Here is a 26,408-nt window from a genome sequence, read left to right as displayed (position 1 = left end):
ACTACATACTCACAAAGGGTTGAAGGACCCAAACGAAACTCTAACATGGAGCGAGTGAAAACTGTCGGAGGAATAGTCGAATTTGGACACCAGAAGGGACTCCTACTCTCATGATCAACCATGAAATATATGGCATCAGAAAGAGGCTTGCACTCATACTTCCTCGGCATCACTCACCACTACCTACTGGTTTGGAATTATGTACAAAAACCAAATATGGTATCAAAACTAGGGTTAGCACTTCCTCTGCATAACTCAACAAAAAGACTAAGAGAGACTTCTGCTAGTAGTCCCACATATTCTACCGAAAGTCTCTTAATCTAGTGACCAATAACGATGTAACTAACCACTGGCCAATCATTGTTCAATAGATTAACTTCCACAAACCGATCATTGTATCGGAACCACGCCCACGCTTTCTCTACATCACTAAACAAAAAGACACGTGAAACGGGAAGTAGTGAGGGCCTATCGAAGTAATCCTCTGAGGTCCTTTTCAGGACTCTTGGTTTACAACAACACTTCACATAAACCCTAAAGCTCACATACATAAACCCTAAATTTCACATGGGGAAATTTGAGAACAAGACATGATATTGTTGTCTGAATCATATCAAGTATTTTCCAATAGATCAAAATAAGAATACCATAGCAAACCATTCCAACAAGAAAAAATAAAGGAACAAAAACGAGATTATAACCAGCATATCCATTCAAAACGAACAAGGGGGAAAGTAATGGTCAAAAAGGAACACCCCGCCACCATTAAACCACCAGATCGCAACCATTAGCGATCTTAAAATAACAAAAACACTTCTTAAACTATCCCATGATTCAAAACCAAATAAAAACTAATCCAGAAAATAAAGTACTGTGATAGAGAGAAAGAGAGAGAAAGGAAAAACATGTAAAAGTAAACATGTTTACCCTAATAATCAGTTGTTGTTTTTAGGGCATTCTCTCGCAAAATGTCCTGATTCCTGACAGTTGTAGCAGCTACCGCCGCCACCACCACCACCTCCTCTGCTACCGCCGCCGCCGAACCTTCCACCACCGCCACCACCCTGGCTGCAATCTCTTGCCATGTGTCCAGACTCACCGCAGGTATAGCATCCGCCACCGCCACCGCCTCCTCCATAGCCACCGCCACCTCCATATCCACCGCCACCACGACCACCTCTGCCGCCTCCTCTGCCTCCGCCATTGTACCCACCACCATAACTGTCAGATCCGCCACCAAATCCATAGCCACCACCTCGACCACCTCTTCCACCACCGCCTCCGCCGAAGCTATCACTACGGCCACCTTGAACGTTGACACCGTCAGGACCGGTTACATCAACGGCCTTAGTCCTGCCGTCGTCACCATTTTCAACCAAGTACTCGACTTGTTCACCTTCAGCAAGGGATCGGTATCCATCAGATTTGATAGATGATTGATGGACGAAGAGATCTTCGCTTCCATCAGCTGGTGAGATGAACCCGAAACCCTTAGTACTGTTGAACCACTTAACGGTACCAGACAATCTTCCTTCCTGAGCCATGGCGATCGATCTGTTTTTATCGATCTTGAAACCCTAGTTTTCTTTGTAGAGAGGAAGGAAGAGAACCCTAACCTTATATATATATATATAAGAAGAGAAGGAATCCCAAACGGCCAAACCCCCTGAGACAGAACCCTAGTTGGTCACTCTCACCCTCTTTATTTTCGAGATCGTTAAACAAATCCCTAGGATTTTCTTGTGATTATGATCTCTAAGATTATGTTTATTATATTTTCTTCCGGTTTGGCCCTATTTTATTACTTTATGGTCCTTGTTTTACTTTATTTCGAGATCGTCAAACAAATCCCTAGGATTTTTCTTGTGATTATGATCTATAAGATCATGTTATATAGTCTTCTTCCCGTTTAGCCCCTATTTTATTACTTTATGGTCCTTATTGTAAAACAAATTAAGTTTTAACAACTTTTCAAACTCTGTTATTTACTGTCTTCTTCTTCTTCTTTTTTTAGTTTTTTTTTACTTTACCCCTTCAATATTTATTCGTAACTGAGTTTACCTTCTTCTCTCAACAATCGACAATTGAGTTTACCCCTTTGAATCAAATACGAAAGTATGATATTACAATTGCTGAAATCACACCAGATTTTTATTTTTGGTAGTCACATTCTCTTTCCGCACATCAATATTGTCTTAGTATTTTGTCAAAAAATAACATGACCAATGGGGTTAACTCGATTATTAGTTTTTGAGGGGTAACAAAATTACGAATTAGTATTAGGGGTGTAATGTCAAAAACCATTTTTGTACAAATGACAAAATAAACATGTCAGATGCATCAAACGACTAAATTGGCACATTACTGCCTCAATAACATCATCGGTACATCATAAGGATGAAATAAGATCATAAATCTCCATTGGGAAAACTTTGAAGCTTAAAAGTTGTCTAGACTTCTGTTCACTGTATTTGCAGGTAATGGAAAACTTCCTAGAAAAATCCCATGATCTAAGACTAGAATTCAATTATTTTAGAAGGTGACAACAACTAAACTTACATGCCCATGTGTCCCTATATTAACTATTATGGTTGTGCTTGATTGTCATTTTCTCAAAAGAAAACGAAGAATAAATTCCCTAAAAAACAATGTAGGTGTTTTGTATTATGGAGGAAAAAAAAAAATTCCAGGTTTTCCTATTTTCTTTAAGAACACGAAAAAACTGTGACCGATCCCCCACTTGGGATTCTGTTTTCCCTAGTAAATTATGTCTATAGTTACGTATATTTTCTTAAAATAAAACACAATGTTTCTTCCATTGTTTTTTTTTCTCGTTCTCTATTACTTGGTCACCTAAATATTCTTTTAGGCTTGTGTATCTTCTTTTCTTCATTTATCTCTGTCCACTATATCTAATGAAAAAATAAATTAGTTTTTTATATGATAAGTCGAATATGAGATGTTTTACCGTTTACATTTTGTCTTTATTAGTGGTGGTGATTTTTGGACTTGAAAAATTATAATTCCAAGGAAATGGTGTCCAAAAAAAATTGAAGTTTCAATGTCGAAGCTTACAAAAAGACGAATATTAGATATATTTCTGTTATGATATAAAATTATAAGAGCAGGAAGGTATGTGGAAGTCAGCTCACCACTTTGAGCTCTACTCTAGCTTGGAGCTAGCAGACAGGTGAATCCGACTGCCGAGTCATCTACACCCCTACGCATCGTTCTAGGCAGGAAGGCAAAATTAGTAGGTAAGCAGAAGTCAACTCGATATCTCGAGTTGTCTTCTGTCCAAAGAGTGGCCTCCTGGACTTAATGTTCATCATTTTGGAAAGGAGGGCGGGGATAAGGGATCTTTTTTCTGCAACGGAAAGAAAGCATAGCAGATTTGAATGTTTGCGCTGACGGCCAGATAGTGCCAAAAATCTGCTTTTCATACACGAACCTTTATTGTCAAAAGATCTCATTATGTCAAAATACTCGCACATGGTCAATGATTATTCTTTTAATGGTCATGCCACGTGGTTATCATCGAGTCAGTATCTTACCACCTCATCATCTCAGTAGGAGCTTTAGCACCGCCTACCAAGCCTATATATGCATATCAGATTTGTCCTGTAGGGGGGGGGGGGGGGGGGGGGGGGAGAGGGGGGGGACTTTCTTTTTCTCACTGAATTACTCACTAAACATGCAATACTTAACTTACTTGAGCGTTAAAGTCTCTTTGTAGGTAGCCTCCATCTCGGATCAACATTGCAAGAGAAGGAAAGACATTCAGTGAGTCAATGCGGCAATTTTTTAGAGATATAACAGAATACCACTTTCCGACATCATCACTCTTCCCAAAACTCACAGGGATTTCAGGGTACATGATAAAACATACTTTCTTCTCATTTTCAATTTAGTAATCTTCAAATTGCTATAATCAGTGAGAGAATTTGAACTTTGATCGACTTGTTAAAAGTGGAAATAACTTATTTCTTATCATGTGGCAGAGGGCAGCAACTTACAATACAAAGGTCAAGTCTGATGTTATCATCATCACAGCTCTATGCCTCTATTGGACATGTATGTGAAATGAGGATGTTTGGAGAGTTCATGAAAACTTTTCCATGGGATGCTGAAAAAAATTTTGGTTTCCTACAATGTGATGATGTTGGGACTTGAAGTTCATGGTAGAGCTTCTGATTGCTTTGATATCTTCACAGATATGCTGAAGGCCAGAGTGAAGCCATATATTTGTTGGAATATTGTCTGGGTGTGTGCTCACGCCGGGTTGCTGGAAGAAGGCAAGGACTATTTTAATTGCATGTCAACCATTTATGACATTTCTCCCATATCCGAACATCTTCCGTGCATGGTCCACTTGATGGCTCGAAAGGGTTTTCTAGAGGAAGCACATGAGTTCACTAAAGCTTCCTCAGTAAAGCCGGATGTGGTCGTTTGGGGAGCTTTACTGAGTGCCTGTAGATGGCTCGAGTTAAATGATAAGGTTCACGAGTTCTAGGCAGGTCGCTAATTGCATCCTGATATCACAGATATCCTATGAATATTATGTTTGATGGAACTTATCCAAGTGTGAATGGATTGATCAAATAACAGAACTCCTTTTGAATACTATCAGAATACAATATTACAGAGGCAAATACATAAACTTTTCACAACCAAACAAACACAAACAACACTCACTTACTCTACTTGCAGGATATGGGGACGAGAGACTACTTTTCGGCTCAATTGAAGAGCATGGAATAGTTACTCAAAGAAAGCCATGAAAGTCAGTAGCAGGGGAACCAAAGTAACCCAGATTTTGAATTCTCTGATCATTGAATACCCACTGTCAAAAGGAATATTATCAAGAAGGGATTCTTGCTGGTGATTGGCTACTGTCCCATCTCCACCTCCAAAAGAAGAAAATGGCTGGTTTAGACCCTCCTGTTTATGATCAGAATAAGCACCTTTCTGCTGTGGTTCATGTTCAGGTTGAAACTGATCTTCTGGTTGTGGAGCTAATTTTGGTTGTTCGTCCGCCGCAGGAATACCCACCTGGGGCAGCTGGTTCACTACTGCATCGACAGTGTGCTCTGTCGACTGCCCGAAAGGACCCCTGCCACCATGAATTGGAGCGGCAAACGGAGGAAGTCCAGGAGCCATTCCTGGAGCCCCAAGTGACCCGCAATTCTGGTTAGCTAGTGGGTTATCACTTGCCCTCCACACCATATCACCATATTTATCTCTAATCTGCATATCACCACTGTCCATTAAAACCAATGTCTCCAAATTTTCGCCATCCACGTCGTTATCCCAAGCGGAATTGCTTCCGTCGAATATTTCCAGCCCACCATCACCAAACACAAGACTACATGTATTTGCATTGCTCACTGGTGTGCAATCAGATTCCCACACACTTACACCTGATTCTTGGACTTGTAAGTAACAAAAGTCCGACCCGAATCCACCAGCACCTATAGACGTTTCACGACGTAGAAGGTAAACAGAGTATTTTCCAGATGGGGAAGTAAGGAATAACTGAGAAGAACCAGCTGGTATGGTTTCATGACTAAATGGTGGGAGGTTTGCAAGAAGTTGTTGCTTTGTGATTCTCTCTATTGTACCTTCAGGAGAGAGAGATTCTGAATGAAAAACAAAGGAAGAAAGTAAGATGAGAAGAGAAAGAAAGAGGTAACTAGAATTATAGGTCTTTAAAAGGCCTTCCATCTAGGACTCTTTGAATTTTCTTTTACTCAAAACAAGAGGAAGATTGAGATGTTTGATTTCCTTTGGTGGTGACTGATTAGCTTAATTGGTAATATGTTAAGGAAGAGTGATCTTATTTATATAGAGAGGGTATAAAGGAGTTAGTGAAACTTGTTGGTTTGTTGAAATAGGAGCAGTTCAAAGATGATTAAGAACTCAACTATTAAAGTGAAATTTTAAGGATGACTATATATTTGGTGTGTTTGGTTCATGGGATTAAGGTCTATGGAATAAAGAATGATGTCAAAGACAGATACTAATATTTTTTTGTATGAAATGTATAATAACCCCACCACTAGTATGGTAAGAACCTTTTTTTTTTTTTTTTTTAACATTCCTCAATTTGGTGATAATTCATTCATGTTTGTTATGTTCACCTAAATGTAATGATCTTTTTTTTTTTGGTTGTCGCTTTTCCCTAATAACTCAATCGAGGAATCCTTCCATTTTTGTTTTTTTTTCTTTCTGATAAACTCCCGATTAGGACCTTTATTACTAACTCAATCGAGGAATTCCTCCATTTATGTTGTTTGCTTTTTTTCTTTCTGATAAACTTCTGATTACACAATTTATGTCATCGAGTTTTGCTTTGCAGATCTAAAACGACTACGGGTCTACATGAGTCAGATTTCACAATATTTGTCTGACGTGTGGATAACCTATGACAATTTTTGGGTCCAATTGAGTACCACTCTTTGATATGAATCTATAGATCAATATATTTGCAGAGCCAATTACCAGACAATTCCAATATCTAATAAAAGTAGGGGTAGAAAGGTAGCAACAATAATTTAAGGAGAACTTGATCAGATCAAAAGCTCTAAACATGAAAATGTATACAAAGACAATTAGACAATCAACCTGTTCATTCCATTATAACTTATAACTATGCACATAACATAAATCCACAACAAATAATGATATATACAGAAAAGAAAAAAAAGATATCTGAGGTTTTTCGGTAACTCTGGAAGAAGAAGAAATTAAATTCTTAATGTATTGTGTCTAATCCATCGATTACATCAGACTGTTCGACCTTTGAATGCTTCAAGAAATTCTTAGATGTAAATTCTCGTATTGGAGAACTACCGTTGCTTCTGCTCATCTTCAATTCTTTTATGGTTTTCTTCTTAGTACCTGAAATTGCAAATTCTTGACTCTTACTTACTCCTGGAACCAATCTTCTAAAACTCACATCATTTAACATATCTTGAAGTTCTGGAGAGAGCTGGAAAATCATGTTATTTTTGTTGTTATGAGGCGAGTCTTCTTTGTTATCGACAAGAACGACTAATGCTTTCTCACTCTGGGATCGAACAGGCAAATGCGGTCTGAACCCGCCGTTTTCTCTGTTTCTTATTTGACTGAGCAAACGTTGAAGCCATATTACCAGCTCGAGGATGTATACTTCCGTCTTTTCTTTTTCTGCATGATAGAGAGTCTGGATCCGCATCAAACTATTGCTCTTTGTTGTCTTTCTATTGAAATCGTTCCTGTCATCATAGTCACCAATATCAAACCTCATTTTACACTAGTATAGATCCCGTTCGATAGCTATAACTAGCAAGAGAAGATAAAAAGGAAAAGGAAGACATAATACTATAATTGAATCATCAACTCACCCTGTATTTGCCCACTCTCCAACCCATCCAAAACCTTGATGTGCTCTGTGATACAAGGACTGTGTTAGAAAGAGGCTAGAAGAGATGAACAATATCAAGACTGCCTCTTTTCATGGAAAGAGAACTACTTGCATCTCGAAACCAAGAATAACCTATTTATGGACTTACTTGGTTGTATTTAAGGCAATAGGGACAAGCCAGTTCAAAATTTTCCCCATCTCAGCCTTGATTTGTTGCACCGTCAACTACATGCATAAAAGTTGTGAACGCATAAAGCAAATATGTATATCGATCAAAGATATGTACCAACAAGACAAATCATCCAAATTGCCGTAAGTAACTTCACTCAAACTCCATTTAAAATTTGTGAACCATGAAATCCAAAAGAGTAACAAACAAATGCATGAGAAAGATTTTCATTTTACCTCTTCCTTTGCATGACATGACTGTAATTGTGAACGAAGAGCCGTCTTAATACCACTTGGCAAACCTTGGTACAATGTGTCCCTCTGATTAGGGGCTAAGAAATTTGGACGAGAGACCTAAGAGCATAACAATTTGCACAACTATCTGAATTAGAGAACATGACTCGGGTAAATAGAAATGCCCCCTACTATTTTAAACCAAAATGAAACAATAAAGAATTATACTTACTATACTGTCTATCTGGTTGATGATGTTGGCATAGTGTAAGCAAAGGCCAGATGCACCTAATCTTTGAGGCTTATGAATCTGCTCCTTGTCGACTAATACACGACCTAACATGAGTTGAAATTGCGAATACATAGTTAGACTATACAATCGAAAGCACTAAAGGTCAGGATATCCGAAAAGTTACACTAAGCTCAGGAGACATTGAAAAAAAAACTTAGGTTGAAATAGCAGATTTCTTCGTATACACCCATAACTTTTAAAATGGGCATTTGATACATACACTGGAAGAACTGCGGAAAACATCAAGTAAAAAAGGGAAATTGAAGAAAACTCAAATATCGGGGAGAAAATGGCAGATGCTTATCATACTTCGACCATATAATCCATAACCATAAGAAGAAGAGCAGGAACATGCTAGTAGGTTATGCAAATTTACAACTTTAAGTTCTACAAAATAAACTATAAGTTGATCTCAGATTAGAATAGATACGGAAAGAAAATAATAAATTTCTGCATCAGTGTGTACCGTGATCACCGAAAACTTCCATGATTTCCTGATGTATAAATGTAACAATGTCTACAAGTTTCTCCACAACCTACATTGGAAGACAAATAATTAAAATTTGGAAACTCAAAGAGACGCAAGTATTTTAAACATTGAAAAATTTAGTACATTTGTAAAACTATTTTTTACTACTCAATGCAGAGAAATATCAAAATCATCAAAAAGAATAAAATAGAACTCCAGTGTGTTGTATGCACGATTCTCTAAATGAATGAGTGAAGTCTACCCAAAATTAATAAATGCTATTAGCAAATTGTGATGTAGTAGTGAAGAATGATCAGAACACATCTCTTGTTCGAAAATGTCTTTTCTATTGGATGAACCTAGCACAGATCCATATCCCACCCTTATATTAAGAACAACTGAGATGATAATTATGATGACGACGACAACTCATTACATGGATAGAGGACTCAAAACTACCAAATATATTCTTAAAGGAAAAGCTAGTGGTTCTTCAATATTTACCTCATCCAAATGCTTAGACCAAAGAGATTTCTTTTTCAAGTTCTTAACATGCTTTCTTTGTTGCTTAAGATCGCCATGTAATACCACAACACTCTCACCTGTAAATACAAAAAAAAATGTCCTATTAAATATAGAATTCATTTGCAAATAGAATTCCTGCGTAATAGTTTAATCATTAAAAATTCTAGGTTTATAATTAATGGCTACAGAAGGTCTAAAAAAGGGTCTTTAGTCGCGAGAACCCATACTGATTAGTGAATTTCAGAAAGGTTTACAAACTAAAGTAATAACGCAGAACGTGTTTAACCTCTTTTGGGAAGATTCAAGGCCTGTAGCTCCTCAAGTTTTCGCTGGTAATCCTGTTCTAACCTGTCCAGTGGAGGCAACTCATGGTACAATTCCTACATGTGTAAGCTGAGTTAGTTTTTTTGTGCGGAAAAAGGACAAATGATAATTAATAAATGTTGCTAGAAAAAGTGGGGTTTTCCCACTCTTTTCCAACTTTCATGTCAATTGATTGAACCTCAAAAAGGAGGAAAACATATGCAGAAACAGAAGTGTGAGCTGCCAATGGACACTAAAATATACTCACAGAAGTATGCTGAGCCAAATTCATTAGTTCTTGCAGTGTCATTTCTGCGTCTTCTTTGCTCTGTTTGTGTGCAGCGAAATCTGTATCCAATCTGAGATGTCAAATAAGCGTGAAGAAATTAATCAGTTACTACAAAATATCAGTAATGCAACTTGTAAATACAGTATCTACCTTACTTTTTGAAATAGCGATCCAAGTTGTGCCATTGTGGATCTTTGCATAGGTCTCCAAATCTAACTACTTCTCGGGAGAAAAGATCAAATTCGTCCCTATAAATGGAAACCATGATCAGATACTACCCATGTAAGAATCCTATAATCAATTCAAGTATTCAACTACTACAATCATATAACAAAAGCAAAATTGACACAACAAATCAAAGCTCTGAGATTCGACGAGTTACTAATGCGGTCACCTTTTATCTGCAGCTGCAAAAGTCAGTAACTCCTCCATATCTGTAGACACCAGTTTCTTAACTCCATCTGAATGTAGAATCTCTTCTTTCAGTACTTTGATGTTTTCCTCCGAAAGAGATTTCAATAAATTTGCACCTTTAACAATTGTATTAGCTACTTCGAATGCTAGGATAGATATTCTATTCCCTCGTGAAACAAGTCCATAAAAGAATCCACTGTTGGGATGCAAATTCGACATGCTACTTCCAAGTGTATCTAAAACCTCTAGACCAACACTCCCTGCTTTTCCCAAAAGTGAGCTAACCTGTGGTACCTATGAAAGCAATAAACTTAAGGTTAAACCACAGAATGCATAATCCACCTCAAAACACACTACCTATATAAAAACACAAAATGGTTTTCTTTATGTCTTCTGACTAATGGTTGAGATTTATCGAACAACTTGTATAAAAAAAGATCTAATGGTTATTAAAGAAAATGCTACATTTTAGTATCTTTTTATAGTCCATTGGGTAACTAAATCGGATTTTCAAAATGCCGTGGACAAGGGCAATACCTAATCTACTTGATAAACAAGCTGGTTCCTTGTGCAAAATGGGTCTAGAATACGCAAAGATTGTTTTGCTGCCTTACCTTTCCCTAATTTCTTATTAAGCTTCTTAATTTTTTTTGGTAACTTAAATATTTCACCCCTTCTTTACCAATTTGCATTGCCGCAGTTTCGAAAGCTTAACTATAATAACCCAAAAAAAATTTAAACTTCTTGGCTAGTTTTCTAGCCTCAAAATCCGTCTTAAGTAGCCAACATGAGGACTACTTTAGTTCCGAGAAAGCAAAACCTTGATCCCGTTCTTAATATATTTCACCTTGACTTCTGCCTCTTAGGCATACACTCACACAATAAAGTCACTCAAAATTGTTAGCTCCTTCGTGTCCGAATAAGAAAAATGACTCAGAACCATTAAATTACAACAACCCATGAACTTTAATACAGTAAAATTTAATCTTCAATCTCTGAGCATGTAAGATTTCACCTATAATAAGTGTTGAATATGACTCTAACCTAGTTAGATCCACAAACCCTTTGACAATTATACATATATACTACTGAGTGTTTTTTAACATGCATAGTGCCAAACCCAAAGACAAATTGGATTTCTAAGAGCAATTGATAGTTAAACAATTTTGCTATGAAATTTAAAAGTCTCAAGAAGTTATAGATTAACAAGGGGAAATAGCTAGATAAGAAGTATAAAAAGCTCGATTACCTTACTAGTAACAGACCTAGCTGGAGTTGAAGGCTTTAATTCTCTAGAAAACGATAACCTAAAATCATTAACATCATGATGATGATACAACGGCGTTGATGTTCTACTCTCATCATCATCACCACCATCATCATCGTCGAAGATATGATCCATATCAGAAATTGAATCATCTCTCTTCTTCTTCTTCTTCCTCCTCTGTTGATTCTCATCATAGTTATTATTATTACCTTTCTTAAGGTTCTCAGAATACCTAGGTGTATCAATTTCTGTATCATAATCTACCTCTTTCTTCATCACTCCTCCTGAACAAACCCCTCCCATTTTTTTTTTCACCTTATCTCCCTTCTCCTTCACTTCACCACAGAAAAACTTTCCAAAAAATAAATTCTGGGTTTTGAGTAGAGAATTTAAGAAATCTCTTTCAGTTTGTCTAAACTCAATTCAATATTTTTAGAGAGAGAGAGAGAGGACGAAGAAGACTGGTTAACCTTTTTCTAGTCATGACTGTTTCTTTTTTTTTTTTTTGTATGAAAATCAAAATTCCATCCGTCGCGTTTGGTGCATATTTCTTCTTTGTATATTTTTACTATACTACCCCTATTACTCAAACACCATTTCTAAGCAGCCAATTGTAAATGGTGTAGTAAATAAGGAGTTTTATTGTCAATTCATTTTTCTACAAGTTGAGAGTCAAAACTAGATTATTTTGGTTTTTCAACAATTTGTTCATCCTTTCAGACTTTTGAGTGATAAATTACTCATGGAAAACATATAAATCTAATTTGAAGACGACTAAGGAATATGAATTATGGAATTGTATTTTCACACATTAGATTGTTTTTTGTTTAAGGGTTTGATTTTGGTATTAGATCTTGTTGCTGCTACACTATTAATATAGTGTTTTATTCGTAGACCTAGAAGGTCAAATATTGTGGTATTTAAAGGTAATTTTAGAGGAAGCCGACTGTGTGTAACTGAGGGTTCTTCGTTACTACATTTCAATATCATTAGGTTGGACCATACAGGTAAAAAAAAAAAAAAAAAAAGTGTAAACTTGTGATGTAAAAGTCAAATAGAACGCGCATTTGATTTGACGATGTGAGAGGTAGTTGGTTGGGTCCACGGAGGAGAGAGAGAGAGTCAACGATTCACACATAATAAAGGACGAGACAGATAAATTCAGAAGAGTTGGAATGGGTTTATTAGGTTGTGCCGTAGTGGACTACCAGAGGAAGCATTCAAAGTTTGCGGTATGGTTGATAGGACAATTATTTTGACTTCTCCCATCTCTCTCTCTCTCTCTCTCTCTCCTGACACAATCATTAAATACTTCCACGTGATTTACGCTTCCATCTATCATCCCCATTTTAAAGGCGCACGAAAGCTATTCTATTAGGGGACGGGGTATCGGCAGGCGGCCCAACAACTCAAAAGTCTGTATGTAAGCGTCCCCAATTAGACCAAGCGCCTGGCCCATTTTAACGGCGCCTCTCAAAACACCTGCCGAGAGAGATATTAGCAGGCAGGGTATCACCAGGGCCCAACAACTCAAAATTCTACAAGTGTCAGAAATTAGACCAATTGAATTTTTTTTTTGGTCCTCTCAAAAGTCAAATTGAACTGCCGAACACTTATAGGGGTCAAAGCGGGAAGTTGATCACAAATTGGAGATCAAAATGGAATGAATTAACCCTAAATCTTCAAATATGTTGGACTATTTTTCATCGTTTGATCTCTTATTCTATCGCCCGTCTATTATTATTATTATTATTCTCTCTAGCTAACGACTCAAAGCAACATGCCTCCATGTGATTTAGAAACTATCGTTGGTACCTAGTAGGGCGCATTGGTAGTTGTTACAATCGAGGCAGCAAGTATGGGTGGAGAGGGTGATGGTGGTCAGTGGAAAACTGGAAATCCCCCAACCATGGTGGTCCTAAATTTAGTGCTAGATATTGGAGAAAACTTGGTGCCTGTGATTGTCATATAGTTGGCCATGAAAGAGTAATGGTCATTCAATTTTGGTGGTCGGTAGCTGAGATAAGATTGATGATAAACTCTTCATGACTTTCTATCTTATACTTTTATACTATAGTGACTGCAAATACCCCACCTAATTCTACTGATATTATTCAATTGTTGTCCAAATATTCCTACTCTTAAATATCTCAATCCTGCCAAAAAAAACATTAATAAAAGCGCCATAGAGAAAACTTCAAGGCTTGCAAGTTTTATTTACCGTTTACCGAGGACCATTTTCAAAATGGAAGAGAGAAAAGTTAAAAGAGAAAGAGTGCGTGACTCCTTGCAACAGAAAAAGAAGAGTGGGCGACTCTGAAAGAACAGTGTAAGAGAGAAATTACATAGCAAGAGAAATTAGAGAGGGAGTATGTGATCGAAAGAGAAGTGGAAAAGAGAGAATTGACACATTTGACTAAAGAATCACTCAATTGATCATTTTCTAATAAAAGACGATATTAACGGCAAAAAAGATTGTTCCAATACGTCCCATAAAGCGATTCTTTGGGGAGTTATTATATGAAATAAAGTTAAAGCAGCCTACTCTGGTCACACTTTAGAGTAAGGATTTTCGTAGTTCCGTTCACCTCACTAACATATGGTCTAATTTTTATTGTTAAGTTTTTTTTTTCTTTTTTTTCAATGAGATAAAGTATTGTTAAGTTAAAAATAGAAATAAATTTATATTTCAAACAAAGTCCGAGCATCTCTAAGGGGTGGATCTAAATATCCATTCCAAATAGCATCTTTTCAATTTTTAGGCTAATTTTTAGAGCCCCACACCAAGGGTGACTCAATAAGTATCTTTGTAAATCATCTTGATTCTAATCCAATTCGTGATTTATATCTGATTCATCAGACATCCAAGACGAAGAGCAAAAACTTCAACAATCTTCATCTCCGCAACAAAAAAGTTAAAGCAGAAAATTATTCAAAAATGATTTGTAGACTCGCTTGACATATTCCCTGTTGTACTCTCCCACACAGGATAAGGGTATTTTGGTCTTTTCATACTGACAAAAACGGATTTATCTTCGGTAATTAAAATTTAAGACGACTTTAACTTGGGACCTTTCAGCACAAGTACTCACTCTTGAGTAGTAATGGATGATATGATACCCAATACATACTAGTATATATAAAAGTTTTCCATTAGATACTTAAAAAGGTGATAAAACCCTCAAATTATTCAAATTTATAGTTGCAGTAGATTAATATTTCTCTCTCTACAACATTAATTTAAGATCACACAAAAAAGAATTGATTTATTAAGGAAATCACTAGTACTATATGAAATCCTAAAAACCAAATCTTTTTTTTTTCTCCAGAGATCAGTTTGATTTAACAGAGCTGACCAGAATCAGCAACAACAACTGGTTTGGAAGTTTTCCCACTCCTAGATCCAACCTTCTCAATTGCCCTAACAACATCCATCCCTTCAACAACTTGCCCAAACACAACATGCTTTCCATCAAGCCATTCTGTCTGTTCAGTACAGATGAAGAATTGAGAACCGTTCGTACCGGGACCGGAGTTAGCCATCGACAGAATACCAGGTCCGGTGTGTTTCTTCTTAAAGTTCTCGTCGGGAAATTTCGAACCGTAGATTGATTCTCCTCCGGTACCGTTTCCGGCAGTGAAATCTCCTCCTTGGCACATGAATTCAGGAATAACTCTGTGGAAACCTGACCCTTTGTAGTGAAGGGGTTTTCCTGATCTTCCTTTTCCTTTCTCGCCGGTACAGAGAGCTCGGAAGTTTTCAGCTGTTTTTGGTGTGGTATCGGCGAAAAGTTCCATTACGATACGTCCGGCCGGTGCTCCACCGACGGTCATGTCGAAGTAAACTTTTGGGTTCGACATTTTCAGAATTGAGGAAGAAGATTATGTTGTGTGAGAGTGAGGGTTTAGGATGGACGGATATTTATAGGGGTTGAGTATTGTGATCGGAGGGTGTAGATTTAATTCCCTTTATCTATGTTAAATCCTGGTCGTACATTTTCCACAGTTACAAGTGGATAAGTCTAGGATTTATTACTAAAGTGACACAGAGACGTACCGAGAAAGTATTAAACCGGTGGTTGGCTTTTGAGACGAGGAGCGGAGGAGGGAATTAGGGCATTACATTTTTTCGTAGAACTCATGTTAAGTAGTGGGCATGTGAATTGCACGGGTCATATTACCCCTCATCGGATTTATCAATTTTGCACAAATCAAAATTTATTCCTCCAACTCTAAAAAAAATGTAGGAGTAACGAGTGTTATTTTAGAAATCTCAACTAGAGACACAGGACTTTCATCAAAAAAAAAAAACTAGAGGCAAAGGAATTTAGTATTTCTATTTCTCCATCAATAATTGAGATTAAAACATCTTTGCTTTACTTACTTTTTCCTACTAAATTTAAGAAAGACATATACCAAATAAAGTTATTTTAGAGATAAATTTATTGAAGACACAAATTTTTTAGAGTAATTACATGTCAACATCTATAATTTAGTATCTTAATTTATATTTGACACATAAAACTTTCGAAAATTTTCTCGAGTCTACACTTGAAGATGTTCTTATATATTTTTTTATTTTTAGTTGTCAACACTATATAAATTAATTTTAAGAAATTATCAATAATACTCCTTTTAAACGTAGATAATTTGAAAAATTAACTTCAGTTGTCAACAATTAAAAAGTTCTTCCGATTCAGTTGTGTTTGGTAAAAGGACGAAAAAAATGAAACGGAGAGAGTATTCATAGTTGTCAATCAGTTTTAAGATGGACACACATCTATACAAATGAAAGTACAAAAATATTAATGAAAAATAAACAGGGGAATGGTTGAATGGTCAACTAGAGTCATAGGTTTTTTTTTTCTTCTTTTTGTAGTGTCACAAGGTACACTAGCAACATCATTGGTAATTTTAGGTTATTTTTCAAATGACCCCCAACTTTGTGACCAGCTTCCTGCCTGACCCCCTACTTTAGCAAAAAATATTCATATAGTCCCTTTTTCCAGTTATCTTTAACTTTTCGTTACTCTCTCTCTCTTCCATCTCATTTCCTCTCTCTACCACATCATTGATCACGCCACATCATCGTCTTCACAGGCAGGGGTCGCCGACCGCCCAAATTTTCAGCCAGCGACCTTCAAATTTTCTTTTTTTAATACTCTCTCTTCTCTTTCTCTCTAATTTTTATTTTTTATTTTCTCTCTCTCTAAACTCCCCCTTCGCCGGAGGTCTTTTCATCACGAACATACCAGATCAGGGTCTGTTCGTGATGAATGATGTGGTAGAGAGAGGAAATGAGATGGAGGAGGTAGAGTAACGGAAAGTTGAAGATAACAGAAAAAAAAGGGTCATATGAATATTTTTACTAAAGTAGGGGGATAGGCAGGAAGCTGGTCATAAATTTGGGGACCATTTGGGAAACAACCCTGTTTTTTAATATGAATTAAAAAGGGAGAGGAGAAGAGGGTTGCATCTATGCTCAATGGTGGTCTTTGAATTTGAGCCACTCTTTTTCAACAAAAATATAATTTTTGACCCACTCTTTATTAGTGTCATGAAGCAAAAGTATTAAGTTATGCGATGTGTCTAGAATACTTTTATTTGTTTAACAACATAGAACCTATAATCTCATAAAAAAAACATAGAACCTATGATCTCGATGTTCCTTTGCCTCTTATTGGGCAATAAATAAAATTAAATAGGTCGCCTTTTTTTTTTGTTGAATGGATAGGTCCATTTTGTTGATATCGAAATTTGTAAATTTTTTTTTTTTTGTATTCTTAATCAAACATTCAAGACCCATTCTAGCAATTTACAAATCATTCGACCAAGAGACATAAATTACTTTGGTGGGTTTTGATAAGCGTGGTCGATTGATAGGCAAATGGGTTGTTAGCTCCATCCATTAAAATTCTACTGTTTACTTTGTCTCCTATAGTCCTATATAGTTTTGGCTGGAACAGGGTCACGTATGATTTAGCAGGATGCAGTGCCCTTTCAGTGGTTTGGTCACTGATGCCCATGCAATTGAAACCAACCAACATCTTAAAACCCTTTATGGTTTATTGTTCGACTACAAATACGGGTAAAATAAAATCATAAAATTCACCAAAAGTAAGTACTCAAATTTCACTACAAGTTTCTAATCGAACTTTGGTTGCCGTCGCAAATCCCAGTAAGAGTGCTTATATTAGGAGTACACCGTAAAACATTGTGGGAACATAGAAGTTTTGAAACACCAGTTAGGGTGTAATATAAGCTTATATTACGTGCAAACCATTGTTGTACATTGCCATCATACTTGTATCCGGTGGTTGTGGCGTTTAAAAATAATCTCTGGCCATCGAAGAACAAGGGTGAAACATAAGCTATGGGAATGTTCCCAGGTTTTATCACATGATTCACATCCTTTTTCTTAATTTTCCACTTGCTGTTTTCATAATCATGGAGTACCCAAATTACTATTTCTTGTTCCTGGGTAACTACAACAAGGTTAACTTCATCTTCTACAACTCCAAGCCAAGTAGGAATCCGCCAATCTCTATTTAATCCTACCAACATCTCAGATACACTCTTTGGTATTTCAATCATCCTACTTTCTTCTTTATCCAAATGGAATGCAATGATATATCCAGTTTCAGTCAATGTATACATAATCCCTCGAAAGCAAACAGGACGAGTATGTAAGCACACAGACATCTTTTTTAAGCCATTAGTACCATAGCTTATCATCGCAGATTTCTTGGAATCTCTCCAACGCCCTTTCTCTGGCATAAAAATCTTGAATTTAAAAGCCTCGTCTGCTTCAACCAAGCAAACCAGATTGTAGTGACTATAGTAATGCGGAGAGGAGGAAGTTGGACCAAAAATTATCCCATAATAACAAGGTAACCCTATGCAGGGAGATGGAATAAGTTGTTTCTTCTTGGTTAAAAGGGTTGTAGATGTAAATGTCGTATCCAATCTCAACTAAAATAAGCCCATGGGAATTAGCTAAAATGCATGATCTTGTGTGGTCGACATCTTCATGTGGTAAGCCTAGAGTAAGGGCGGTTTCACTAAAGAGATTGGATGAAGGGCGATCAAAAGATACCAGAGTGATACCATATGGTTTTTCCAAAATAAAACTAGAAGCATCTTGACTGGTTTGAAGACTAGTATGTTTGTTCACAAAGAAAGGATGAGAGATCAATGAATACCATCTTTTGTTGATAACTTTGAATCTAGCTACGGTTTTTGCAGGCAGTCGTATTAGAATTTCAGCAAGGAGATTGTCATCAAGGTTATCCGTTGTTGTTGTTGTATAGTAATCTACATACAGAGAGAAAGAAGGAAACTTCAAAACTAGGTCTAGGTAATTAATCATAGGAGGGGGAGTAATAGGGGAATTCACATTGGATATACATAATGATAGTATCAATCTTAAAAGTTTACATATTGATGGAAAAACCCTAAACAACAACAAAAAAGGAAAACCGAGAGAGAGAGAGAGAATTGGATAAGTACCTCCTTCTTCTATTCTTCTTCTCACATTACTCATGGTTTGGTTATTACTATTACTACTACTTGTATTGTTGAAGATCAAAACTTACACATTTTCCACCTGCCTTGGTCGATCCTGGCTCTTGCGGTATCTGTGGATCTCAAAGCAATAACTTTTACTGGTGGAACCTCATTGTAAACCCTAGTGTAATCGGTGACTGTACCAAAAACAAAAAAAAAAAAACCTATTGTCGTATTCCTCAGTAGACAATATTGAAATACAAAATCAACAAAAAAAAGTTTGAATGTGATTTAACAACTGACGTGTGTGTGTGTGAGAGATGTGGCGAAATGAATGAAACCCAAATTTGTTACCTGTCCCTTCATGAAGGCAATCAATCTGGACATAGACGCCATTGGAGCCTCACGACCGAAGGATTCAAACTTCCTCCCGACCCCCAAAAACCTTTATGGTGTGTTTGGTTGCAGGATTCCTAAGTAGGATTCCTATCAAAAGTGGAATTTGGTAAGAATTATGAATCATTGGTCTGTTTGGCTACCAAAAATCCAAGGACTCTTGAATCCTAAGGATTCCTAATTCCAAAATTTGTATTGGATCAAAATCCCACCCTACCCCCTAGGATTTGTTAGGATTTTGGATTAATAAACCTAAATTTCAACCTTAAAATTAACAAAAAAATATTTTCTTCTACAAAATTATTATTTTTTTTCAAAATCATTATTTTTTTCAAAAATCATATTTTTTTTAAAGACGTTTAAAAATACTCAAATAATAATAAATCATAAGATTCTTAGTTGCCAAACAAGCCAAAAAATATTACTTGGATTCATGAATCCGTGGAATCATGAATCCCAAGGACTCGTGAATCCGCGGATTCATGATTCCGCCATCCAAACACACCATTATTATTATTTGAGTATTTTCAAATGTCTTTAGAAAAAATATAATTTTTGGAAAAAATAATGATTTTGTAGAAGGAAATATTTTTTTGTTGATTTTAAGTTTGAAATTTAAGTTCATTAATCCAAAATCCGAGCAAATCCTAGGGGGTAGGGTGGGATTTTGGTCCAATACAAATTTTGGAATTAGGAATCCTTAGGATTCAAGAGTCCTAGGATTCTTGGTAGCCAAACAGACCAAGTATTCATGATTCCTACCAAATTCCACTTTTGATAGGAATCCTACTTAGGAATCCTGCAACCAAACACACCATTAAAGAAAAAGACAAGGAACGATAGTATCTGGTGGAGTTAGTGGGCGAAACCAGGCCTGACGGGCCAGGTTGACTCGGGTTACTTTCCTGTCCTGGGATGGGTTTATGGTTTGAGTCCGGCGGGTCAAGCCCGACCCGGAACCTGGTTCAGCCCGTTTTTTCCTCTTTTTTTTCTCTCCTACTTTTTTAAAAAAAAAAAATAATTCCTTAGATTTCTTTAAAATTCCATATGTTTATCTTTAAGTTAATGAGAAAGTCTTTTCTAAAATTCTATAGATTTCTTTAAAATTCCATAAATGTTTTTATAAAAAACTTCACTCCTAAAACTATTTCCATAAAACCTTTTCAAAAAATCTTTCTTAATATTACTTATGTAAATCATAGGAATCTTTACATTAATGGGAAAGTTTTTTCTAAAATTTCAAAGACTTCTTTCAAAAGGCCGCGCCTTTGGAGAATAATGAAAAATCTCCGAGGAATAAATTCTCCGGAGAATCCATGTTTTTTGTGAAATCTCTAGGGAATATTTTTCTATGGGGAACACAATTTTTTTTTTATAACTTACACCTCTTTCTTCTTTCCCTCTTTTTTCTTCTTCTCCGGAGAAAAATTTATTCATCTCATCTTTTTTCCTTCTCTATCACTTCTCTTACTTATCTTCCTCAAATCTCAAACACATAATAACCTTATTTATCTAAAATCAACAACAAAGTTAGAGAGATAAAAGGAAAAAAAAACATTCTAAACCCTACAAATCATCAAACAAAATATTTTGAAGTTCTTAATACATCTTTCATGGGTTGTCCAAAACAAGTTTCTTCCTCCATTAATCCTCCCCAAGATAAACACATTATAAACCCTAAAAAATCAATTAATTTTGAAACCCTAAAACATATTCATTTCTAAACATGTTAGGTTGTTCTCCTATGTTTTTAGTGTTTAGTGTTTAGTGATTAGAAGAAAACAAAGCTTTGAAAAATAAGATGAAGAAAAGAAGAAACTTGAAAAGAGTTTAGGGTTTAGAACCATGAAAAATTTTGCTTAAATTTATAAAAGTTCTTTCTAAATTCATTTATGGGATCTTCTAAAAAATTAATTTTGTTTAACTCTAAAATTGGGAGCCTTATAACAACAAATAGATATAAAAAAGCCAATAGCCAATCTCGGTTGACCAATTTTGTGGAGAATTTTTATTCCTAGAGATTTTTTTTATTCCCCACAGCCGCTGTCTTTCAAAATTTTTTCATTCCTAAATCTATTTCTAGAAAATCTTTTCAGAAAATCTTTCTTAAAGTTATTAACGTAAATCATAGGAATCTTAAGTTTATGAGAAAGTCTTTTCAAAAATTCTATAGAGTTCTTTCCAAAAGATTTAATTCCTAAAATTATTTCTGTATCATCTTATTTATTATTATTATCATCAAATCATCCCAAAATCATTGTCAAAAAATCTTTTAAGAAAATTATTTCTAAACTATAGATAAATACCTTCCAAAATAAACTATCAATTTATATTTTTTTATTTGCATATCAAATTTAAGAATTAAAAAGAAAAACAAACAATAGGCTTATCTGGCCAGGTCTGGATTCAACCCGAACCGGCTTGGCCTGGGCCTATACTCGGTCCGGGGTTGGGGCAGGGTATACCAACGGGTTGAAGCCCGACCAGATACCTTACCAACTCGGGTTGGATGGGCTCGACCCGCAACCCAGCCTGGCTGGCCCGTCCGACCTTTTCAACACCACTAATTGGAATTTGGGTAAGAGGTTTAGTATTCCACTTAGAAATCAAGGGCATAGAATACAAGCCAGGTAAACTTGGGTCTTATCCCGGGCCTAGGCTGCCTGACCCGTCTCAACGGTCAAATTTTGCGATTCTTTTGTTACTAAAGGCACCCAACAGCTCATTGGAGGAATTTTACCCCTGAGTAGCCGTTTTTATAGTTGTTGTTCAATGCTGATAAAGGGACTTTCTTGTACACTCCCTAGTGTACTCCATAAAGGGAGTCCCCCAATCGTTTTTGTTGTTGAAATTTACTTCATCAATATTTTGTACTTACTTCGTTTCCACAAAAAATCTTCAATTTTTACTACTCCAATCTTTATCTTAAAGATCTAAGCGGATTTAAAAGTTTGTATTTAAAACAAATATAAAAAATCTAGTATTGCGCATCTCTGAACTTTTACAACACTGATATGAGGACTCCATGACATACTCCATGTTGTACTCCCCTTAATCGGACAAGAAGTATTTTGGTCTTTTTCAGAATGTGAAAAGACTAAAATACCCCTTGTCTTATTAGCCAACTTAGTTATGGAGTACGACAAGGAGCCCCCAATCATTTTTGGAACTTTTATTAGTTTTTCGTTGATTGATAGGCAATAAGATTTTTTTTTTGTCTTAGTATACCATCGACACAACAATCTTTAAGACATTTTGTTTTCTTTATTCAAAGTTTTAAATACTAACTTGCTGCGGCTCTGTGATAAGCATAAATGACAACCAATGTTGAAAATATTTGAGTGAATGCTCCATCCTCCAACCATGGTGAAAAATCAGAACCAAAATTCAAGAGATTGACTTCAAAAGGTGGCAGTAGAAGATGTTTCTCACGATTTTGATCCGGTGAAGCACCTTTCGAAAGAAAAATTCGTCCTCAATGAGAATGGTGGTATCCAAAATGTCTCTGCCGTGGAAGCGTTGAAATTTCTTAAGTAAGAATTACCTATCAAACAGTCTTGATGATAGTCTTAAACAAAGTCTATGATGTAATAACGACATCGAAAGAATTAAGGGATACCCTCACTAACAAGTATAAAACATCAATTGCGGGTATGAAATGACTGACTCTAAACCAGTCATGATGCAAATACAAGAAATTCAAATTCCCCTACAAGAACTAAAGGCAGAAAATATAGTTACAAATGAGGTAGTTGAGGTTCATTCCATGATAGAATAAACTTCCTTCGCAGTAGAAAGACTTGAAAAACTATTTATCACCCAAGAACAAAGATTGGTCTTGAAGACCTAATCCTCAAACTCTGAGTTGAAGGGGATAGCCTAAGTGCATGCAGAAATGTGAAATAAAAAAATCTCCTATGTCAATGCGGTGGAAAGCAAGACCAAGCCAGAAGCTTAGAGAGAAACCTTCGGCAAACACAGTAGGCAATCCTATAAAGAAGAAATTTGCAGGCGAATGCTTCACTTGTGGCAAACTCCACCATTTAGCTAAAGATTGTCGATAAAAAGCTGACAATAAACAGAAAAAGCTAAAACACTAGGCCTTGCTTGTTGGAGATTCAGAGTTACAGAATATCATGTCTAGTAAAAATCAGCACGAAGTTCTAAAATGATCAGAACATGCATTAATAAGATCTTTGAAACTTCAAAAAAAAGTCCATATAACCAATATGAATTGTCACGACCTTCGTAATCTCTACCATAAATTTCATGACCGGCTTTTACTAGCCGAATTATGGTATTTATATAAAAAAATTTGATCTTATCGATCATGAGTTCTCATAATTGATTAGAATCACATGAATTTTGGCCCTTCCTCTCACTGAAGTACTGCATTTCATGTCATTTCCTATTAAATGAACATGTACTTAGAGGAAAACGTAATGAAACGGAGGAAACTCAAACAAACTGAGATTACCATGACCGATAAAAATCAAATCTTTTGGTTATTGAAAGTTTTACTCCTTGTGGATTAACTTAAAATTCATGTAAAAGATAATGACAACTTCTTCATATTTTATAGTTCCAATCACCTTCGAAGGATGCTCAAATTACAAGAAGAAATTTTTTTGAAGAGAAGAAAAATTAGGTTTTTAATGAAGATGAAGGAGAGTCAATGTTTCGGAAAAAGTTAAAATTTTGACCTTAGGGGACAAATCAAATTGTTGCACACTTATGGAGCTAAAAACGTGAGTTGGTCACAAATTATGAGTCAAATTAAAATTAACCTATAAAAAAGAAAAGGGGGAGAGAAAGATATGAAGTTGAAGTTAAGAAGTGAAAAAGAAAGGATATTTATATCTCTGACATTTCTCTTTCTTCAATTACAAATAATTACAAAATCGGGCAAGGGCAAAACATAACAAAAGTCAAATACATGTCATCAAAAAAAAATTTTTGGTGGGAGACTCAAGAAAATGGACTCTAATAGCGTAATAAGCTTAATTAAACAAAACGTAAATAATTATATGTATTAGTGTAGAAAGTAAATTTGTTCTTACATTAATCTATACTTCACTAATCAATTAACAAAATAGTGATGTATTTGTGTATTTGTACGAAGAAAAAACAGAAATTAAGTAAATAAACTATTGTCTGTCAAGTTTAGGCCTCAAAGTCATTATATATTTTGGACTTATCCTCCAATGACTCCATCAAAAATTTAACAAAAGAAAATTTAAAGAGTTAAAAGTAAAAAACGGATCCCCTTTAGAAAGACACATTAGTAAATGAATCAATTTTATTCAACCAAATTGAATATTTCAACAAAAGAAAACAACCAAATTGAATTAATCCATTTATATTTTGAGAAGCAATTTTCTTCTGAGTTCTATAGGCAATAGGGTATGCAACCCCCATCCACAACAATATAATTTTAAGTAAGCTGTCATGTTACCCGTCCACATGACATGCATGTGTGAACACATGGGCCATGGAACACGTAACAATTGACATTTTGTGAGAAAATCCCTAATATTTTAACCTTTTGGATTCTCTATGAATGGGTATTATTTGTCCTACACTAATCTTAACAATGATCCATTTTTCACCATTTTATTATTCTAAATCTGTAGTGTTGAGAATAATAAGTATATGATGAATCTTATTTTGGCTCCCATCTTCTCTAACTTCAAGTTTGATTGAAAAGATTCCATCAGACTCCATTGCGTATAGCCGTATAGTACTTGCCCACTCGATTTTTATCTTGAACTAGATCTATTTGATCTCTTTTATACTTTTCTCACGCCAGTCATTTTCTACCATTTTTAAGTTTAGTCGGACTTCAATTATTAACTCTAAGACTAGTATCAAAAAGTAACAATGTCTTACCCACCCGACTCTCTACCGCACCGCCTATAGTAGGTGACGAATAAGACAAAGTGTAAAATTATCCTTTTGTATCTTTTAAAAGGACTGAGTTCACAATTGTGTTATGTGTAGTGCTAATTGCAGTTCATTAATTTAAATAAATTGAGTGCCAATTTGGCCATTATATTAAGATTTGATATAAATATTAGGAATAAATATAAATAATATTAACATTGTAAGGGTTGAATTTGGACTTTCATGTGTTGAATGAAAATAAATAATTTAAGCGGTGCACATATTTTTTGTATTATTAGTAGGACAATTATGATATGAGCTGCTTTTCAATTAGAAAAATAAAATTGCCGGATATGTAAAGATGGATCTATGGATATGTGGTCCCATTACATCAGAGGCAACATGGTAGGAGTCTTAGGAGTTCACAATCATCTCCATGGGAAGCTCCAAGAAGTCATCCAAGGGCATAGTCAATCTCTTCCTATAGGACTGCTTCAACAAGAAATGAAAATAAATAAATGAGGTAGCATAAGATGAAAATGAAAGGAATACTCATGCGAAGCTAGGGTAGTTAGGACTTACGAAGGATCTAGTGAAGCTAATTGAGACTGAGGTTTCGTTTCCTCACCTTTTGCTTGGTTGAAAACTGATCGCGTCGTGAAACAGTTAATATTTGGAATCCTATAATGAATACAAAGTAAGTTTTTCTTAGAGTTAGTTCGATACTATTAAAGTATGTGGACGTGAAAACAACTTTTTTTTGATGAAAAAGAAAACAAAATGTTTTTACTAAGAAAAACTTTTGTTAGTGTTTGGTATATTTTTTTTTTGATGAACATTTAGGTTGTGTTTGTTTTTTCTATTTTTCAGATCTGAAATCTGAATTGAGCTTCAATTCAGATTTAGATGTTTGTTTTTTCGTATTTGACATGATCTGAAATGTTGGCTGAATCAATTAAACATCTGAATTGGCTGAATTAAGGCCCATTTATTTCAGACTTTAAAACAAGTCTGAAAAAATTTAAAAAAATCTGAAATACTACAAATGACGAAAATACCCCCAAAAATAGAAAATGACCCAATCTTCATCTTCATCTTCTTCACATCACCATCCTATCACCACCGGACCACCACCAAGTACCACTGAAATTCCATATACAACTGAAATGACTCCATCTTTATTTTCATTTTTTTCGTAACCATACCGAAAGAGAGCAAACTCCGAGTACAACTAAAATTCCAAATATTATAGGAACA

General features: G+C 35.6%; 3 protein-coding genes, 1 long non-coding RNA gene and 1 pseudogene across 5 annotated transcripts; all 5 read right to left on the bottom strand.

Annotated features, from left to right (window-relative positions):
- Positions 1–692: 692 nt before the first annotated feature.
- On the bottom strand, positions 693–1,693 carry LOC147551756 (cold shock domain-containing protein 4 pseudogene; annotated as a pseudogene). Its single transcript, XR_015237164.1, has one exon. The product of XR_015237164.1 is annotated as a cold shock domain-containing protein 4 pseudogene (transcript).
- Positions 1,694–4,593: 2,900 nt separating this feature from the next.
- On the bottom strand, positions 4,594–5,811 carry LOC147551755 (uncharacterized). Its single transcript, XM_086667018.1, has one exon. It carries the CDS (start codon positions 5,722–5,724, stop codon positions 4,762–4,764), a length of 963 nt encoding a protein of 320 aa, XP_086523144.1. The 5' UTR covers positions 5,725–5,811; the 3' UTR covers positions 4,594–4,761.
- An 800-nt stretch (positions 5,812–6,611) lies between these two features.
- Positions 6,612–12,018, bottom strand: LOC147551754 (protein PSK SIMULATOR 2-like). The gene is made up of 12 exons (XM_086667017.1): positions 11,349–12,018; positions 10,080–10,393; positions 9,841–9,933; positions 9,665–9,755; positions 9,380–9,473; positions 9,073–9,170; positions 8,566–8,635; positions 8,040–8,143; positions 7,811–7,927; positions 7,554–7,630; positions 7,386–7,430; positions 6,612–7,256 (listed from the first exon to the last, which is right to left on the bottom strand). The coding sequence occupies exons 1-12, from the start codon at positions 11,667–11,669 to the stop codon at positions 6,755–6,757; spliced, it is 1,926 nt and encodes a 641-aa protein (XP_086523143.1). The 5' UTR covers positions 11,670–12,018; the 3' UTR covers positions 6,612–6,754.
- A 2,484-nt stretch (positions 12,019–14,502) lies between these two features.
- Positions 14,503–15,279, bottom strand: LOC147551753 (peptidyl-prolyl cis-trans isomerase 2-like). The gene has a single exon (XM_086667016.1). The coding sequence runs from the start codon at positions 15,225–15,227 to the stop codon at positions 14,709–14,711; it is 519 nt and encodes a 172-aa protein (XP_086523142.1). The 5' UTR covers positions 15,228–15,279; the 3' UTR covers positions 14,503–14,708.
- A 2,151-nt stretch (positions 15,280–17,430) lies between these two features.
- Positions 17,431–19,150, bottom strand: LOC147551752 (uncharacterized). The gene is made up of 2 exons (XR_015237163.1): positions 18,876–19,150; positions 17,431–18,680 (listed from the first exon to the last, which is right to left on the bottom strand). It is a non-coding gene; the product is annotated as an uncharacterized LOC147551752 (long non-coding RNA).
- Positions 19,151–26,408: the final 7,258 nt, after the last annotated feature.

This window comes from Eschscholzia californica, unplaced genomic scaffold, assembly GCF_041429995.1.
Source record: "Eschscholzia californica isolate CP2 unplaced genomic scaffold, dmEscCali1.0.p SCAF_3, whole genome shotgun sequence".
In the NCBI taxonomy this organism is placed as follows: Eukaryota; Viridiplantae; Streptophyta; class Magnoliopsida; order Ranunculales; family Papaveraceae; genus Eschscholzia; species Eschscholzia californica.
This window is presented reverse-complemented; position numbering and strand designations above follow the sequence as displayed.